The sequence below is a fragment of the Planococcus citri genome, chromosome 3 (assembly GCF_950023065.1).
Source record: "Planococcus citri chromosome 3, ihPlaCitr1.1, whole genome shotgun sequence".
Classification (NCBI taxonomy): domain Eukaryota; kingdom Metazoa; phylum Arthropoda; class Insecta; order Hemiptera; family Pseudococcidae; genus Planococcus; species Planococcus citri.
This window is the reverse complement of record NC_088679.1, coordinates 75828148-75847883: the sequence shown is the minus strand read 5'-3', so window position 1 is coordinate 75847883 and position 19736 is coordinate 75828148. Positions and strand designations below refer to the sequence as shown.

The 19736-nt window shown below is 34.1% G+C and overlaps 3 protein-coding genes across 5 annotated transcripts; all 3 read left to right on the top strand.

Annotated features, from left to right (window-relative positions):
* Positions 1–5311: 5311 nt before the first annotated feature.
* On the top strand, positions 5312–7720 carry Sou (Souji). 3 transcript variants are annotated; one of them, XM_065355247.1, is made up of 8 exons: positions 5313–5553; positions 5823–5968; positions 6052–6189; positions 6262–6399; positions 6475–6773; positions 6858–6960; positions 7038–7197; positions 7263–7720. In XM_065355247.1, exons 1-8 carry the CDS (start codon positions 5418–5420, stop codon positions 7328–7330), a joined length of 1188 nt encoding a protein of 395 aa, XP_065211319.1. In that variant the 5' UTR covers positions 5313–5417; the 3' UTR covers positions 7331–7720. The 3 variants fall into 3 exon arrangements, with proteins under 3 accessions (XP_065211318.1, XP_065211319.1, XP_065211320.1); XM_065355248.1 differs by having other exon boundaries at positions 5314–5553; positions 7038–7195; positions 7267–7720; XM_065355246.1 differs by having other exon boundaries at positions 5312–5553; positions 6262–6773; positions 7038–7195; positions 7267–7720.
* Positions 7721–7917: 197 nt separating this feature from the next.
* LOC135840661 (uncharacterized) lies at positions 7918–11787 on the top strand. The gene is made up of 13 exons (XM_065357288.1): positions 7918–8230; positions 8305–8499; positions 8583–8699; positions 8791–8979; positions 9059–9265; positions 9360–9508; positions 9618–9729; positions 10326–10487; positions 10571–10687; positions 10767–10952; positions 11053–11259; positions 11359–11507; positions 11596–11787. The coding sequence occupies exons 1-13, from the start codon at positions 8153–8155 to the stop codon at positions 11636–11638; spliced, it is 1911 nt and encodes a 636-aa protein (XP_065213360.1). The 5' UTR covers positions 7918–8152; the 3' UTR covers positions 11639–11787.
* A 558-nt stretch (positions 11788–12345) lies between these two features.
* LOC135839280 (speckle-type POZ protein-like) lies at positions 12346–18372 on the top strand. Its single transcript, XM_065355249.1, has 3 exons — positions 12346–12505; positions 12631–12717; positions 17046–18372. Exon 3 carries the CDS (start codon positions 17091–17093, stop codon positions 18240–18242), a length of 1152 nt encoding a protein of 383 aa, XP_065211321.1. The 5' UTR covers positions 12346–12505; positions 12631–12717; positions 17046–17090; the 3' UTR covers positions 18243–18372.
* Positions 18373–19736: the final 1364 nt, after the last annotated feature.

The window sequence follows — 19736 nt, the reverse complement described above, 5'->3', positions numbered from 1 at the left end:
GGGATGGCATGCTAAATCTAAAAATGATTTGATAATCGAACTTGTCAACTTCTAAAGATTTAAGAACGGATTCAAAACAAATATTGGATAAGAATTTAGGCTCCGTGCCTTTGAAAAATGAAAACCTAATTACCTTTTCTTTTGTTGGATTTTTGCCAAAATTGAAAGCCTTTATGCGTCTCTTGTGTGTTGAGATCGTTTTTTGAAAGTTAGTTGGTTGAAAAATTCGCAAAAAAAGAAAAAAACGAAACGAAAGAAAAACGAAACGAGAATTGAAAACAAAAAAACAATAAATTCAAAATTACAATCTGAAAACGAAAGAAATCTAAAGTAATCTTGAAAATAACAAAAAAAAAAAAAAAAAAAAAAAAAGGGAAAAAGGAAACGTAAATTTGATAAATTTGGAAAATAATTTTGAAAACAAGATTTAAAAAAAAACTAGAACAGAAATTGAATAAACTTGAAACAAATAACTAAGTACAAGAACTGAAAATTAAGTTACAAATTACAATATTAATGCAATTTTAGAAAAACCTGACTAAATAGAAAACTGAAAGCAAAAAAAAACTGATAACAAATTCAAAGATTGAAACAAAAAAGATAACAAAAGAAAACTGCAAACGAAAACCAATAAAAACCAAAAATAATGGTTAAAAACAAAGTTTTAGAAAAATTCAAGTAGAAAACATGTTAAAGTGAAAACAAGAAGGAAAATTGAAGGAAAAAACGGGAAATTACGTTGAAAATGAAATTTTAAAAAACACTGAGCCACTGAATTAACTTGAAAACTAAAACCGAAAAAAAAAATCGAGAACATAATTTAATAGTTGTAAAGGCAAGAAAACTTGAAAAAACTTTGAAACAAATGCGAAGAAAAAATGCAAAAAAAAAATTGAAAGGAAACCCTTAAAAAATGAGAAATGAGAACAAAATTTGAAATGAACAGAACAGAACCAAAATTGAAAAGTCATCAAAAAACTAAAAAAATATAAAATACTCGTACCAAGAATATAAAAGTTTGGAAAAACAAAAACTAAATCTGAATGTTTGCAAGTTGAAAACAAAAAAACCTAATGTAGAAGACTAAAGGCGAAAAAATCTAGGAAATAAATTGAATACAAATTAGAAAATTAAAAAAAAAAAATTAAACGCTAAAAGTAAAACTGAAAAAAGAAACGGAAAATGATCTTGAAAAATAAATTTCATAAAAATGAAAATGAAAATTCAATAAACTTAGGAACGAAAAGCTTGAAATTGAAAACGAAAAATACCATAAACTAAAAAAAAAAAAAATGAAAGCATAAATGGGGTAAAGTCTAATCTTCTCTGCAAAAAAAAATAAAAATTTTAAATCATGGATATGTTTTTTTTTTGTTTCTTTTTGTTTCATGTCATGTCAAGAATTAATTTCAATTTTTTCCAAGTTTTCAAATGCCTAACGCCTAACAAAATGTTAGCATCTCATATTGTGGAAATGTGGACCTATCAAACTCAAAAGTATGGGATGGAAAGCTGAAAGATCAAACTTTTGGCTTCAAGTTTTAGCTTTTAAAAATCCCAAACTTCCTCAGCTTTCAGCTTTGTAAACTCACAACCACAATGAAAAAAAACATGAGAAAACTGAAACTTGAGAAAAGTAAAATGTGAAAATCAAAAAAGAAGTCAAACAGGAACTTGAGAAACTGAACCAAATTTCACCATATTCAGTGATATTAAAGTGTTCTTCGTTGAAAAAAAAAATGAATTGAAGAGTGATATTCCAAAACTCGCTTTGTCCATTTTTATCGAAGTGCGTTTTTCAGCAGTACCTGGTAGATGAAGTAGTAACTCACATTCCTACATCATCAACATACCAAAATGAGGTGTTAAACTCACCTAAATAGCCAATTCACTAAAAAATTTTTAAAAAATAATCTTCCAAAACGCGTTTTATCCATTTTTATTGAAATTTTTTTCAGCAGTATTTAGTGGATGAAGTGTATACCTACACTCCTACATCATAAATCCACCCAAATAAAGTGCTAATCTCGCCTAAAAAGCCAATTTACCCGTTTAAAGGGAAACTGTTTTTCCTCTTTCCTGAAAAGTTGTGAAAATGGACAAAGCGAGTTTTGGAATATCACTCTTCAATTAGAAAATATTTCCAAGTAGAGAAAAATTAAATTTCTAGTCTATTTGAAAATGTATATAAATCAGTAAAAAAAAATGACTTAGGCCCCTTTTCTATTTTTAGCCCTTCATTTCACATTTTGTAAAAAAGCAGAAAGAAATGTTGAATAAATAAGTAATGCTTTTGGCTGGAGCTTTTAGCTTTCAAAAATCCCAAACTTCCTAAGCTTTCAGCTTTTAGCTATTGGCTTTCAGCTAGCTTTCCATCCCTGACCTGAGTAGAAGTGGCATACATTTTTTTTTCAACATTATTTTTCAAAACTCAAAAGTCTGGTTTTTTTGTTGAGAATTCATTGAATTGAAATTTGAAATTTTTTCCAAGATTTTGAAAATCAGTCCAGAATTTCAAATATTGTAAAATCACTAATCAAAATAATAATAATCTAAATACGTAGTAAGGAGGGGCTATACTGAATTTAACCTTAAACTTAACCCTATGGCCTAGAAAATAAATAAATAAACTAAAGGCAACTTTTAGTTTTACCGTTTACGTTAACGGACATTAAGTTCAGTGTTCAGTATAAACCAAGCTTAAGTATAAGTTATGGGAATAAGTATACCCTTATCCCTGCCTTAAATTCAGTACAGCCCAGGAATAAGGCCCGGCCCAGGACCAGGACCTGAAACCCGAAAAAGCCCCGATTATTTCCTTGAAGACCGAATGTCCAAGCCCCAAAACCTCAAAAACTGTAACCTACAAAGCCCTGGCCCAAAGCCCGAAACCTTTTCCTCTGAAAACCAAGCCCCGAACGTGAGCCCCGAAACCCAAACTGTGATCAGGGCTTTTCGGGGGTTTTCAGGGCTTATGCAAATTTTGTAAATTACTATTGTAATTAAATTACTTACTGTTCTGTGCATCTCAAAACTTCAAAAGTCTAAAAAGATGATTTACAAAAACAAAATTTACAACTTCAGCAAAAGGTTTAATTTTTCAATGGGTTTTTTGTACATTATTTATAATATTCTGTAGGTAGTTCATTGTTCTTTGAAAAATGATACCTACTTAGAAAATTTGGACAATAATTAAAAATTCCAAAAAAAATGTTCCATTCAAATAGGTAACTTTGAAAAAAGCAATTGGAATCATCTGCCCTTAAAAAGTTTTTAGTTTTTTTTCCAACAGAAAATCGAATACGATTTTAGGTATAGATACTGTATTCCTCATTAAAATTGCAATTGAGGGGCTTCATTTTTATTAGTTCAAATGGACTTGGTGAAAATTTTTTTTACAAGCCAACATTCTCCAATTCGTTTTTTTTTTTCATGGAAGAACAGTTCAATATCACTGAATACAGTGAAATAATTTTAAAAATGTTTCAATACTTACATTCAAAATTGTAAATGAAAAAAAAAAAATCACTGAGGCCGCTTTTCCATGGAACCCCTCAATTTCAAGCCCCAAAAAGCCCCAGAAAGCCCTGAACACTTCATTCAAGCCCTGGACACTGAGCCCTGAAACCCAAACGCCAAACCCAAAATTTCCTGGGTCCCAATCCAAGCCCAAGACCTAATAAATTTTTGATTGAAAGCGCAAGCCCCGAAATCCGGAACCTGAAAAAAAAAATCGTTCGGGGCCTTATCCTTCCTTGGTATAGCCCCTTCTGTAGGTGTAGGTTTTGCAGGGCTGTTTGACACGAAACGTAAACGTATCGTTTCGTTTCGGTTGAGCTCTTTGAACCAAACTGTTTCGTTATAACGTTTCGTTCCGTTCCATAAAAGTGGTATCATTTCGTTTCGTGCCGTTTCGTGTCGTTTCGTTTCGTTTCCTTTCAGCCAAAAAAGTGAGAAAAGCGGACATTTTCATTAATAAATTCAAAAGAGAACCCCTCTAGAGGCTCTAAATGGATGAAATTTGAGTGAATTTGACAGAATTTGGTCGAAATTTACAAAAAAACTTGCAATGAAAAATTGAAAATTGAAGAAACAAAAATGATTCGTTTCGTTATAACGTTTCGTTTCGTGTAATTTTTTTGATTTGTTTCGTTTCGTGTCTCGTTTCGTGTCCAGAGGGAAAATTTTCCGTTTCGTTCCGTGTCTTTCGTTTCGTTTCGTTTCGTATTAACAGCCCTGGGTTTTAGGTTAGGTTAGGTATAGGTACTCTTAAAATTAAAAATTGATTATTGATCAATAAATAATTTTTAAATTTTTTTTCAAAGTTTCCAAAAGTCTATGTACAGGGTGGCCAGAAATATCGGGTACCCCTAAAAAAGTTTTCTAACTAAATACTTTGGTTGGTCACAGTGAATGATAATAATGATAACACATGATTGGTTGTTGGACTGGAGAGATAACATTCCACCAATCATATGCATCTATTTCACGTTGCCAACCTAAATTTTTAATGAACAACTTTCTTAGGGGCAGGGCTGTTAGACACGAAACGTAAACGTATCGTTTCGTTTCGGTTGAGCTCTTTGAACCAAACTGTTTCGTTATACCGTTTCGTTTCGTTCCATAAAAGTGGTATCATTTCGTTTCGTGCCGTTTCGTTTCGTTTCCTTTCAGCCAAAAAAGTGAGAAAAGCGGACATTTTCATTAATAAATGAGGAAGAGAACCCCTCTAGAGGCTCTAAATGGATGAAATTTGAGTGAATTTGGCAAAATTTGGTCAAAATTTACAAAAAAACTTGCAATAAAAATCCAAAAATTGAAGAAACAGAAATGATTCGTTTCGTTATAACGTTTTGTTTCATGTAATTTTTTTGATTCGTTTCGTTTCGTGTCTCGTTTCGTGTCCAGAGGAAAAATTTTCCGTTTCGTTCCGTGTCTTTCGTTTCGTTTCGTTTCGTATTAACAGCCCTGCTTAGGGGTACCCGATATTTCTGGCCACCCTGTATGTACCCCTCAATTTGTATATTTTTTTTTTGTAAAATGGTAACCGATTAGATTTGGATAACTATGTAGTTTTATGTTTTATTCTTTTATTATTAATTATTTTTAAATTTTATTTCATTTCACTTTTCAGTATTATTTTAATTTTTACGAAGTGTAGTTTAACGACCCCTGCTTTTCTAAATAATGCTACAACAGCGACCACTTTCGGCGAAATTCAAAACTACCAAACAAAAGATCAGCCAACGACTCTACCGGCGAAACTTTCAACTACACTCAGATTCTTATCTTGTTTCGAACTTTTATCATCTGTGGCCAAAATGAACATACAAAAATTTCGACCTTATAAAAACTCGTAAAATGTAAACAAAACATAGCAAAAAGAAATTTTGGTTTGGAATTTTTTTTCGAAAAAAATGGATTCGTGTGTCGGGGTTGAAAGGGAAGTAGATAAAATTCTAACGAAATTCAACACTATAAACGATCACGCCAACCGAGTGTTACAAGACATTACCAACCATGTAGAAAACTTGAAGCAAGAATTTGAACTTTGTAAGTACCTTTATCTGGTTATAGTAATTTCTTCATACATCATTAATCGAATAGCAATTTCACCATTTCTCCTAGTTTTTGACCCTAAAAATCGAACACTATAGCTTCGAAACATTCCATCCAGATGTTCGATTCCAAGTCTAGATTCGAATAACGGTGTGAACTTGATGGAATGTGTGTCATAGGAAAAATCTCTTTGTTTGCGTTCTACCTACTTACGAAGTACGGATATGTCGAGTACAAAGTTTAATTTACGGTTTTGTGTTTAGGTCCTCCTGATCATGAATTGACCGTGCAGCAAGTTCTGATCGTGAAACAGACGTTGAATAAAGTTCGAGATACGGTTACACGATTAACCACCGATCATAGGGATTTACATAGTTCCGTTTCTCGAGTGGGGAAATGTATCGATCGAGTACGTATTTCATATAGTATGCTCGTGTATACTTACGTTAATCTAAATTATTATCTGTCTCTAATCGAATTACGTTTTCTTAGCATTTTACTGCCGATTTCGCTTCGTGTAGTAGAGAAGAAGTATTTAGTGGTCCTGAAAACGAAAGATTATTGAATCAAGTAATATGCCAGCATTTTTACCAGCAGGGTATGCTAGATATAGCCGAATATTTAGCCGAGGTATGCGAATCGTGATTAAAATCACACCTTATCTGCGAATTCTTCGTCAACTGATAACACAATGAATTACAGGAGGCTGGGTTAACGTTGGAAGAAGAAAAAACCGAACCGTTTTCTGAAATAAACAAGATTCTAGAAAGTTTGAAGAAAAAAGATGTCACTCCAGCTTTGCAATGGGCTGTGAAGCATAAAGAATACCTCGAAACTCAGGTTTGTCGAGTAAAAAACTCGTTTAATACACGTTCGAGTTATTGTGTTCTTAACGAGACATTTTTTTTGTCGCAGAATTCAAGCTTAGAATTTAAATTGCACCAGTTGCAATTCATAACATTAATTCAAAAAGGCATGTCTCATCAAGCCGAAGCGATGCAGTATGCCAGAACTCACTTGACGCAATACGTACAATCTCACGAGAAAGAGATACAGAATTTAATGGGCATGTTCCTCTATCTGCCTCAAGGTTTATCCGGATCTCCTTATGCTCATTATCTGACACCTACCTTGTGGGCAGAAATCAACGAATTATTCATGCGGGATGCGTGCAATTTCTTGGGTTTAAGTATAGATAGTCCGCTTAGTATATGGTAAATTATTCTCTATATTTTTGTCTAATTCTCCAACAATCGATTGATATGACGTTCTAATCCTTCGCTTTGATCATTTTATAGTATAAATGCCGGATGTAACGCCCTTCCAGCCTTATTAAACATTAAACAAGCTATGCAGCAGCGTCAAGTCACCGGAATTTGGAATGGAAAGGATGAATTACCAGTTAGTTCGCCGAATGATTATTTTAATTCGATAACCAGATTGATTTCTAATCTGTCTCGTATTCGTTCATTTTCTAGATCGAAATCGATATAGGCCCGGATCACCAATACCATTCTGTCTTCGCTTGTCCCATATTAAGACAGCAGAGCTCGGAATTAAATCCACCGATGCGTTTGGTATGCGGTCATGTTATATCGAGAGATGCTCTTAATAAATTAGGCAATAACGCGAATAAGTAAGTATTATTCATCGCCCACTCGTTGTTTGAAACCAATCACTATTTTAAATATACGATTTTGGGTTCAGGTTGAAATGTCCTTACTGTCCGGTTGAACAAAATACCAGCGAAGCGATGTTGATAAGTTTCTAACACGTTGAACGAGTGCAATATGTATCCGAAGGGTGTATTTTCTTAAAAAACGTTTTTGTACTTATTTGTATTTTATATTTTTAAATGAAATATATCTATAATTTTTAGTAATGACGAGCTGTATTTTCACTTTAATCTTGTAAAGTACGCATCATTGTTTTGAATAAAGGAATTAGTAAAAGTATGTATTATTTTTTAGTCTCGTTTCTTTATTAATAATATGTATTACTTTGTATGTGTTTTATGGGTCATCTATATGTACCAAATAGTCCCTTCTCTAATATACTATAAGTACCCCTTATAATTTTGTACAAATTATTTGCCATTTGCACATATGTAATTATGCGTAAATGTTGCAAAAATACAGTTGAGTAAAATACGTTCTATGTATTCGGTTTCAAGTTCATTTTCTCGGTATTTTTCTTATTAGGCTTTTGATAGACTGCTCGGATTATAAGGTGTGAGGTGATTAACCGATTAATGAGTATTAAATAGAGCTACGTTTCTCTCGAGGAAAGAGAAATGTGTATATTAATATTATTCCAAAAGTAATTTAATCTGCGAAAATAAAGAAATCCAATCTTTCAGTTGTTGTGAAACCGCAGCGTGGTATCAGTTTTTTAACCTGTTCGGCCTTGCATTGTGCAAAACATCTGCAGTTGTTATCAGTTCACCCGAGTGCTTAGTTCAGGGTAAACTCAGTTCGTTGATTTATTCGAAATAGATGCATGGTTGTATTATCAGCTCTGGCATTCGTTATTTCGCGCCGTTCGGATCAATACACGTTTTGCATTTTGATTGAATTTTATTAATCGGTTAATCATGATCACTGTAGTGCCCAAGAGTGTGAAATTAAATAATGGTTTGGAAATCCCGAAACTTGGTTTGGGTACTTATCAAGTAAGCTGATACGTTTTTGATTTTTTGAACTTGGCTCAGCACGTGTCTAACGTTGAAATTTTCTCTTCCTTTAGGGCCAAAGATTGGAGGATATAATCGATTTTAGTATCGAAGTTGGTTACAGACTGATTGATACAGCTTATGTGTACCAAAATGAGAAACAGATCGGTAATGCTTTGTATAAGAAGCTGCATCCAAAAAAAAGTAAAAGTAAAAGAGCTCAGCAGATGGTTAAAATCGAACGAGATGATTTGTTCATCGTTAGTAAGGTATATCTCGAAAGTGTTTCATTATATTTCTGTTCTTTGTGATTTTTTTCTGAAAAAGTTGCTGATTTTTTTCCCCTTGATAGTTGTGGAATACGAAGCATAGACCGAAGGATGTGATCCCAGCTATAAAACAGTCACTGTCGGATTTACAATTGGAGTATTTGGATTTGTATTTGGTTCATTGGCCATTCGCTGCCAAGGTATGGAGTATTCCTTGTTCTCGTGTTGACTGAATGAATCAAGTATTCGAGTTGCTTTATTTGCTGATAATTCTCTCGTTTATTGATTTAGCCGGCTGCGGATGAATTCGAGATATTTAAATTGGAAGAAGACGAAGGTGTAACCTTGGAGGAGACTTGGCTCGCGATGGAAGAATGTGTCAAACAAGGTTTGACCAAAAGCATCGGTTTCTCGAATTTTAATAGTGAGCAGATTGACAGAATTTTGAAAATTTGTACCATTAAGCCGGTTGTGAATCAAGTGAGTTGACTTGTTACAGCTTCGTTATTAAAATACGACTAGAATATCTGTTTTTTATTAATTGATGTTTATTTGTTAGGTGGAAGTTAATCCTTACATGAATCAGAAAAAATTAATCGAGTTTTGTAAGCAGAGAGATATACACATTATGGCTTACAGCCCATTTTATGGTCTGAGTAAACTTGGTGGCGAAGGATACGGATTAAATATGTTCGAAGAACCGGCCATCAAAGACTTGAGCGAAAAGTATCGTAAAACCGAAGGACAAATCATACTCCGATTCTTGGTAATATATTTCGTTTCACTCGATTTTACTTTAACGTAATTTTTGATCGATGTTTGGATGGACTGAAGTTATAAAGTGGCGTTTTTTTTTTCAGGTACAACTTGGAACGATCCCGATCCCTAAATCTGATAATCCGAGGAGAATGCTGGAAAATATAAACATATTTGATTTTGACCTGACAAGCGAAGATATGGCGAAAATGGAGGCGATAAATATGAATTTGAGATGTGTACCTATGAGCTTGTAAGATTTCTATAATATTCGTAATACGTACGAGTAATTCGAGCGTTGAATAGTGAAATTAATTCCAATTGTTTTTTTTTTTATTTTTACAGTGCCCAATGTTACAAAGAGTTTCCATTCGCGTTGGAATTCTAGTTTCTAAAAGGATGATTGCGAAAACCGATGCTCTTTCTTTATACGTTACTTCTGACGATGAAGTTACGACGTTAACGTTTACCTTCGTATAAATTTAATTTTAATACTGAATAGTAATACCGAATTTTTTATTCAGAAACTTAATTATATTTTTTTCGTCGCTAATGTTATTTTTCAATTGCTTACGACGACGATGATTTTCTCGCAGAAGTGGTATACTTTTATGAATTGGTAAAATATTATCTCGCCGTAATCTTTTTTGAATTCAATTGGTCTCTTCATCGAGTACATAATCAGATTGATGTTTATAGAAGGGGAAAACAAAACAGCAGACGTTTTTCGTTGGTTATAATTATGTAAGCTTACCTACTCATCGTATTATTAAAACAAAGTGTCGAGATAAATACTTGTCAAGGTCGAGGTATCAAGCATGAATGCAAAAACAACTCGAACAAATTATAACGAGCATTAAGAGAGATAAGTCATAAGAAGTTTCTATTTTTACTGGGTGAAGTATTGCTATTGTATTACAATCATGGCTAAAAATTTGAAATTGAATAATGGTCGAGAAATTCCACCTATTGGCCTGGGTACCTTTGCGGTAAGTTGACTGATTGTTTTTTTTATCATCATATTAAAATCAAATAATCAGCTATAATGTTCAAAAATTATCCTTGTACAGGGTAAGGAAGTTGGGAAATCTGTGCAATTGGGAATTGATTTAGGATACAGGCTCATCGACACTGCGTTCATGTATCAGAATGAGAAGCTCATCGGTCAAGTTCTCGCTGACAAATTTACAAAAGGTGAAATCAAACGAGAAGATGTGTTTATCGTTAGTAAGGTATGGTAAACTATAAACCGAACTCATTCCGAATTGAATTCATTTCCGGTCTACTTTTGAGTATTCTGTCTGTTTTTTTGCAGTTGTGGAGTACGAAGTATAAACCTCAGAATGTAATTCCCACGTTGAAAAGATCATTGACTGATTTACAGCTCGATTATTTGGATTTATATCTAATGCATAGTCCTATAGCTGCTACGGTATTATTTTTTTATTTTAAATTTCATGTTTATGTTTAATTCTTGGAATATTTGAATACATCGTATGGATTTTTTCAAGGCAGAAGACGAGTACGAAGTATTTAATTTAATAGAAGATAATGAAGTCTCTCTAGAAGACACTTGGCTCGCTATGGAAGAATGTGTTAAGCAAGGCTACGCTAAAAATATCGGTGTATCTAACTTCAATAGTGTTCAAATTGACAGAATCTTGAAAATATGCTCTATCAAACCTGTTGTCAATCAGGTGAGATAAGAACAAGTGTTTTGAATTGGATGATATCTCATAATTTGAAGTACTTAATGAGATAGGTACCTATAATCTAAACGAATTGTCAATGTTTCAGGTTGAATGTAATCCTTACATAAATCAGAAGAAACTGATCGAGTTTTGTGAAGAAAGAGATATACTTATCATGGCATTTAGTCCATTTTATGGCCTTAGCAAAACAGGCGGCGAAGACCACGGATTAAATATGTTCGAAGAACCAATCATCAAGCAGCTCAGCGAAAAGTATAACAAATCTGCTGGGCAAATTATACTCAGATTTTTGGTACATAATAATTGAGCTAATTGGTATATTAGGCTAGGTAGATATACTTTTATTCACTCGAGATTTCAAGTTGTTGAAATTGGAATTATATTTTTCAAGGTTCAGCTTGGCACTTTACCGATACCGAAATCTGAGAATCCTGCTCGTTTGAAGGAAAATCTTGATATTTTTGACTTCGTCATTAGTGACGAAGATGTAATAAAATTGGAATCGTTGAATCGAAATTTACGATGTTTACCTTTGAGCTCGTGAGTGCTATGATATTTTCTTGATTCAGACGATCGTATTGAGTTTATAAATTTATAATTATTTGAGATTTTCTTTATTCATTTACAGATATGCACATTTCAAGGAGTATCCATTTACGATCGAGTTTTGATATTGAAACCGAAGACTTCTAATGATCCAGAATTAGGATTTTTTCCCAGTTTTTGAAAGATAGAATATTTTTCAGAGCAAAAATAATTCATCATTATGTATTTTTTGTACTGTTTAATGAATTAAAAGTTAAAACTTGTTTTTTGTGAATCATTTTCAATTTTTCAATAATTTATTTTATTTTGAATGAGCTTTATTGGCATAAAAAGGTAAAAATGTGGGAATTTTTGCAAATTTGACCAAAAATAAGTAATAACAAAGTTTTGTTTTTTTAGAAAGTGCATAAACCAGCAATGAGCAAACCATTATCAACCTCGAAAGCGCCACCATCATTTGTGAGCAAATTCGTGCAATTTGTAACAATGTCAACCAGAATTACCAATTTAAAAAGGGGAAAATATGGGAGATACGAGAGAAAATTCTGCATGGGAAAAAATGGGAAATTTTGCTTTCGATTTATTTTCTTGTGGGAAAAGTGGAATTTCAATATCCCAACACTGAGACGATAGAGCAGACTTCTAAGTTCTAACTTCAAAGTAGAGCTAAAGCTCTTTAATTTAATACAAGTATGGAAATACGAAATAGATTATGCTCTTAAGAAAGTCAGTTTTACGTACTGCGCACGCATCAAATCAGCTGTTCACGTACAACGTTGCACCCCATTGGTTGCTCCATCGCGTGACGACACCAACCTGCCATGCGCAGTACGTAATACATACGTAAAATGCTATGACTTTCTTAAGAGCATAATCTATTTCCGTACTTAGAGCTTTAAGTAGAGCTTGTTCTTAATTTTGTGATTGATTATGATGATGTTATGATGTATTATATGTTCCGTTTGTAAAATGTCTACTTGATTCAATACCAGGTATGTTATAACATTACAATATAATATGTACATCTAAGTAAAGTATTTACACATTTGGTTAATGGTTTTGTTTGCCTGAATTCGTAATGTAAGTTCTCATAAGTCCACGCTTTCCTTCTTTTCAGCGCAAATCATATTTCTAGGAAGTAAATTCAATGTTGAAAGTACTTACCATCAGGATTTCGATTACAACGTACCTACTACAAATGCAGGTAAAAAACTTCTAATTGATATGTACGAGTACATCTATATAATATTTATATTTACATATTTACATGTTTTCATTCATTAGTTTGAAATTACAATTGAAATTCTCATTAGTCATATCTAAAGTTCTAGATAAGGGAAGTATACGCATATGCCATATTGTTTCGACACAACGGATGTAAACATTATAATAGGTATATAGGTAACATTATCAGAAGGGTAAAGCAGTCCAGTCGGACTTATACAGGGTGTCCGGTAAGTGGTGGTACAAACTTCAGATTTGGATACAACCGGGTATGACTAAGAAAAAAGTTAATGTGAAAGTGTGGCCTATCTTAAAAATTGAAGGGGCAAAATTATGTTTTCAAAATTTAAGAGCCAAAATCCAATTTTGACCATGGGGGCGTGTAGTACTTTGAAAAATGAACAAAATTACCTATTATGACATTTTGCCTAACTTGCAAATTGAAGGGGCTACAAACGATTTTTAATTTCAAAAAATCGTGACGAAAAAAATGAATGCAGAAATGAATACTACGTCAAAAAATGAACAAATTTTGTTATTATAATTTTTTTTCTTACTGTAAAATTTTATAAGTTTTTTGAGGTCAAAAATTTTCAAATTGCTAAAAATTTCATCAAATTTACAATTTTTGACCTTAAAAAACGTCTCAAATTTTAGAGTAAGAAAAAAAATGATAATAACAAAATTTGTTTATTTTTTGACGTAGTATTCATTTCTGCATTCATTTTTTTTTTAATTTTTTTTCGTCGCGATTTTTTGAAATTAAAAATCGTTTGTAGCCCCTTCAAATTGCAAGTTAGGCAAAATGTCATAATAGGTAATTTTGTTCATTTTTCAAAGTACTACACGCCCCCATGGTGAAAATTGGATTTTGGCTCTTAGATTTTGAAAACATAATTTTGCCCCTTCAATTTTCAAGATAGGACACACTTTCACATTAACTTTTTTCTTAGTTGTACCCGGTTGTATCCAAATCTGAAGTTTGTACCACCACTTACCGGACACCCTGTATAGTCGGACTGCGTCGCCCTTAAAATACTCTTTTACCCAAAGCTCTACCTCTGACCATTTAAAAGTTTTCGAAGTTTAAAGTTGCGAAAACCAAACAAAAAACCAGCTGCGCGTAGTAAATATTGAAATTTGAACTAAAATTACTCAAAATTTTGAGTGGACACATACAGTGTTGTCATAACGTTATTCATAACGTAACGAAAAAACGGAAAAAACCGGAATTTTTTCCGTTATAATAACGTAACGATAAACGAAAACGAAATTTGTTGCAGAAGAAACCGTAACGAAATTATAACGTTACAAAAAATCTTAATGCTATAACGAAACGGAAAACGAAAAAAATTCCGTTATTTTTTCGTTTTTTCCCCGTTTTTTTTCGCTTTTTTCTTCAATTTTTTGGGGAAAATGATTAAAAAATGATTAATCAATAAAAAATTGAAAAAGTTAGAAAAATACTGTACCTACTTGAAAATGAAATTGATGTAAAAATTTATGAGCAGAAAAATACACACAAGGTGTCTGACAGGTCCTATACTGGCCCCATTAGTCCAAAAATTCATCGCTAATAACTGCATGTTTTGTTTTTTTTCTGGTTAAAATTGAAAAATTAGAATAAAATTTCACATTTTTTGCAAAAGTTTGGTTAAGAATTTGAACGTAAATTTTGACACCACTGCCCCCCCCCCAAAAAAAAATTCCATAAGTGCTCGATAGATGACCTGCTGAAAGTCGTACTGAAGTCCTATTTTGTCATTTTTCAATAATTTTGTTAGACATCCTAAAAATTAGAAGTACTGACAATTGGAAAAATTTCATAAAAATAACTGCATAAAGTGGCTCAATTGACATAAAAGTTCACCTATTAAAAAAATGTTGCAAAAATAGAGAAAAGTGCTTAAAAGTTGGAATGAAATTGCATAAAGTTACTGAGAAATGAAGGTACACTTTGGGTATACTGACCAACCTTGTACTTTTTTCAGGTTTTTTCAGAGAAACCCCCAATTTGGGCATTTTTGTGCTATAACGAAAAACGAAACGAAATAACGAAATAACGGAAAAACAAAATGATGTAATAACGTTAAACGAAAAACATAACGTAACGGAATTATCTGTGCAACGAAATAACGGAAAAATAACGTAACGAAAAATTTCACAAATCTGAAACGAAACGATATAACGTAACGAAAAAAAATTTCGTTATGACAACACTGGACACATAGGTATTTGAGTAATGCAAAATGTTCGTAATTTTATCCTCTTTGAAATACTTTTTTACCCAAAGCTCTGCTTCTCACCATTCAAAAGTTCCTGAAGGTCAAATTTGCCAAAAGTGATAAAATAATTGTGTTATTATGTTCTCACAAGGGAACCTCTTGAGGTATCACTCTCCAATTTGAACGGGACCGCGATTTCTGGAAAGAGCATGTTCTAAAGCCCCCAAATCCAAATTTTCAGCTGCCCAAGTTCATTTTTCGATTTTTGGTGAATTTTTGAAAATCCAAAATTGACTATTTCGGTGATTTATGCTTTTTTTTAAAAGTACGTACTTGATCAGTAAAAATGTTCAAAATAAGTCCTAAAACTGATATTAACCACCAAATCCAAATTTCGCCATTTCCGGCCATTTCCGGCCATTCTGGAGCCTCCAGCGCTATTTTTCAATTTCTCCAGAATGATTAATTTGCTCCAGAAGGCGTGAATACGAAATTGGGCAGCTAAAAATCGAGTTGTGTGTCATGCTCAACCTGTTTAACGAATTCATCCACATTTGAGCCGATTCTGAAGCGGACACCTCAAGAGTGGTTTTTTGACCAGCTTTTTTCATAATAAAAATATCCAAACATCAAAAATCTCTCGTTTGCGAGAAAATCATCAAAAAATGCGCGAATCGCTGTATTTCGTCATTAATCAAGCCCACGAGGGATAATTTCCCCATTTCCAGCCTTTCTGGAGCCCCTGGAGAAATTGAAAAATCGCGCTGGAGGCTCCAGAATTGCTGGAAATGGTGACATTCGCCCTCGTGGGGTTAGTTCATGACAAAATACTGTGATTCGCGCAAATTTCGAAAATTTTCTCGTAATCGGGAAACTTTTGATTTTTTTGGATTTCTTATTTTAAAAAAAGCTGGTCAAAAAACCACTCTTGAGGTGTCTCCTCCAGAATCGGCTGAAATCTGGATGAATTCGTTAAACAGGTCGAGTATGACACACAACTCGATTTTCAGCTGCCCAACTTCATATTCACGTCTTCTGGAGCAAATTAATAATTCTGGAGAAATTGAAAAATAGCGCTGGAGGCTCCAGAATGGCTGGAAATGGCGAAATTTGGATTTGGGGGGTTAATATCAGTTTTTTAGGTCTTATTTTGAACATTTTTACTGATCAATTACGTACTTTTTTTTAAAAAAAAAAGCATAAATCACCAAAATAGTCAATTTTGGATTTTCAAAAATTCGCCAAAAATCGAAAAATGAACTTGGGCAGCTGAAAATTTGGTTTTGAGAGTTTTAGAACATGCTCTTTCCAAAAATCGCGGCCCCGTTCAAATCGGAGGCACGGAGGCGGGCACCTGAAGAGGTTCCCTTGTCAGTCACATACCCATTACCCATACCTATAGTGTTGATCAGTGACCTCTTTCCGCCACTTTGATCTTCAAGAACTTTTGAACACTGAGAGGTACAGCTTTGGGTAATAGTACAGTCGGTAAGGGGTTCAACCCAAATAAAATTGCCTCGAAAGATTTTTTTACTTTAAAATGTCTAGGATGGTGTCCTAAACAACATATCCGGAGCCGCCCTCGATCCATCTGGTGCGTCCCCCCCCCCCAACAGTGGATTTTAGCCCCCCAAAACACGTTTTTCGCCATTTTCTCCCCCGCATTGCATTTTAGCGAAAAATATGTGGTTAGACAAAAGAATCTACATCAAATTTCCGATCTAATGATGTATCAACTTTCCTTGTACGTTCAAGGGGGTGGAACTACAGCCATTCAAAAAAGGGGGTTTCCTGAAAAATACATAAGAAGGCTATAGGCGTCTAAGAGGGGTGAAATGGTCTCCGAAAGCGTTCGAGTTGATATTAGCATGGAAGGTGAGTACCATTGAGACACTTCCGCATGAAAAATTTCAGATCAACACCCCGTCCCCTTTTTGAGGAACCCCTTTTCTGAAATTTCAATAACTGCACTTTTCTCAGCCCCATTTCAACCGATTTTGAAAATTTTCCTTGGGATGTATAGGCTAATGTCTTCGAAGAATGAAAATCAAAAATGTAGCATCGTTTTTTCTTTGTTTTACAGAAATTTGAGCAGTAAGACTATTATTACACCTACTCTGCTGCAGAAATGATCCAGTCAAGCGCCTCCACCAAAACAAAAACTTCAATTCCGGATTGGCATTGTATCACTGACGACCAATGGGGAAAAACGTCACAATTGTGGACAATCAAACGTTTTAAGGAATATCACTGTAAAGTTAACAGTTTGCTCACGTCATCAACATTTCGCAGCCGCACGCATCTCAATTATAATTGGTACTTGACTATGGTGACTAACAACCAGCATCTTGAAGTTGATTATATCGGGATATTTTTGAATCTTGACAACGATGAAGATGATGACAATGAGATATTGGTCAACATGTCGATATGTTTAGTAGATGCCGAAGGAAATGAAGCATTTCGTCGTCAAACTGAAGTGATATTCGCAACTGGCAGTTTTAAATATGGATATTCATATTTTGTTTCAAAGAAGGCATTATTTGATCCAGATCCGAAGAACAAATTACTCATTAATGAAGACACATTAACAGTTTTTTGCGAATGTAAGTTTGCTCCAATGGATGTGTGTAGTAATGTACCACAGCAGCAGGATGAAGTGAAAGTGACAGTTCCCGACAATGTACTAAAAGGATTAGAACGTTTGTTGCATAATCAAACTTTTGTAGATGTAACTTTTGTAGTTGATGGCAAGAATTTCGGTGCTCACAGAAGTATTTTAGCAGCACGTAGCCCTGTTTTTGAGGCAATGTTCAAACATAATATGCAAGAAAATAGATTGAACGAAGTTAACATCTCAGACATACGTTCTGAAGTATTTGAAGAATTTTTACTGTTCATGTATACTGACAAAACGCCAAATTGCAAAACGGTGACGGAGTTATTCTTAGTTGCTGACAAATATCAAGTCGAAAGCCTACAGGTACTCTGTGAAGAAATTATACTGAAGGAATTATCAGTAGAGAATGCGATCGATTTGTTATGTTTTGCTGATCTTCATGGGGCAGAACGATTGGTAAAGCAAGTTGGGTTTTATATTAAAACAAACCCTGCCAATCTTATTTCAACCCAATCGTGGAAAAATGCCATTTTGACACGTCCTCATTTATTTGATCATGTGAATGGAGTATGTGAAGTTCAGCGTCCAATTATTGTACCATCAGAACTTCAAGTTCCATCCTCAAGTGACACGTCCATCCAACGAAAACATAAAACGTAAAAATTGGTGGAAACCAATCTATAGGCACTTGTATATAGTGGATCATTCTGCAATAGGCTTTACTGTTGATAATGTACATATATAAATGTTTTTATTTTGTGACATTTCAAATTACAACTTACTCAGCTTGCATTGTTCAATTCATTCAAGTAGGTAAATTTGAAACAAATAAAAATTGTGATGAACAAGTAAGCCTTAACCACCACCCAATTGGGGGAAAATACGCGATAATTCAATTTGGTACTTTTCGCGGTGGTGGTAAAAAAACGTGTACAATTCCGCTGTGGGTATTTATGTGCGTTTTTTTGGCAACAAAATACTCGTAAAACGTCACGGTGCGAAATTTCACGCGTTTTTTTATCACCGCGAAAAGTACCAAATTGACGCGGGCGATTTTTTCTGTGTGAATTATCGCGCATTTCTTCCAAAACCATATAAATTTCGAATTTCAAAAATCGAAAAAGATGGGAAGGTATAGGTATAGACCACAATCCATACACGAAAAAGTGCTCTAGAAGTTGATTTTGTACTTTTTTTTCGGGAACCAAAAAAACGCGCTGCCAAAATGAAGGTACTATGTGCACCATTCAGAAAAGTGCAATTTTGAAATTTTTCCCTTGCACAAATGGGGGGTGGACTCTCAAAAAGGTGATTTTGGGGACATGGTCGGAACCACAAAAACTCGACGGGGTTGTGTTGGGGGACTTCTCCCGATGCCAAATATGTGATTTTTTCCCGTGACACCCTGCACAACTGCATATTATGGCACTTTGAATGCGTTTTTTATGCATTTTTGGCCAATTTCGATGATAAAACGGCTCTATTGACCAGAGTATGGCCCGGAACCAACGGATTCTTGCACGTGTGTTGAACGGGGATATTTGAAGCCCAACTACGCAAAAACGGTGAAAAAATACTCGCACAACGCGATTTTATGCGCACTAATAGGTTTGTCAGCTACCCCCACCACCGGAATTCAACAATGCATTATCTATCCGATAATATCGATGCGACCTATCAAAATGGTATAAAATTTCGCGCTGAACTCAAAAATCGCAGACATTTTTTATTTCCACCCCCGCATGGTGGCGTTTTGCCCCCCAAACTGAATCCAACTATGATATTGAACACATTTTGCACATTTCGCGTTGATGGTGAGGATTTTTGTGTACGCAATCAGAATGAATCTCATATTCGTTATTTGGGAATATTTTTGCTTCAAAATTTTTCATTCAATCTGCACCCCCTCCCCTCCCGTTTCAAGACTATGTCAGAACATAGATTTTAAAACTTGGACATGACCCATCGAAATGGTATAAAATTTTGCGCAGAGCTCGAAAATTGCAATCATTTTTCATTTGCACCCCCCCCCCCTCGGTGGAGTTTTGCCCCCCTCCTCCCATAATGCTAACTATGAAATTTAACACTTTGCACATTACGCGTCAATATTTGAGGATTTATGAGTACGTAATTCAAATGATTCTCACATTCGTT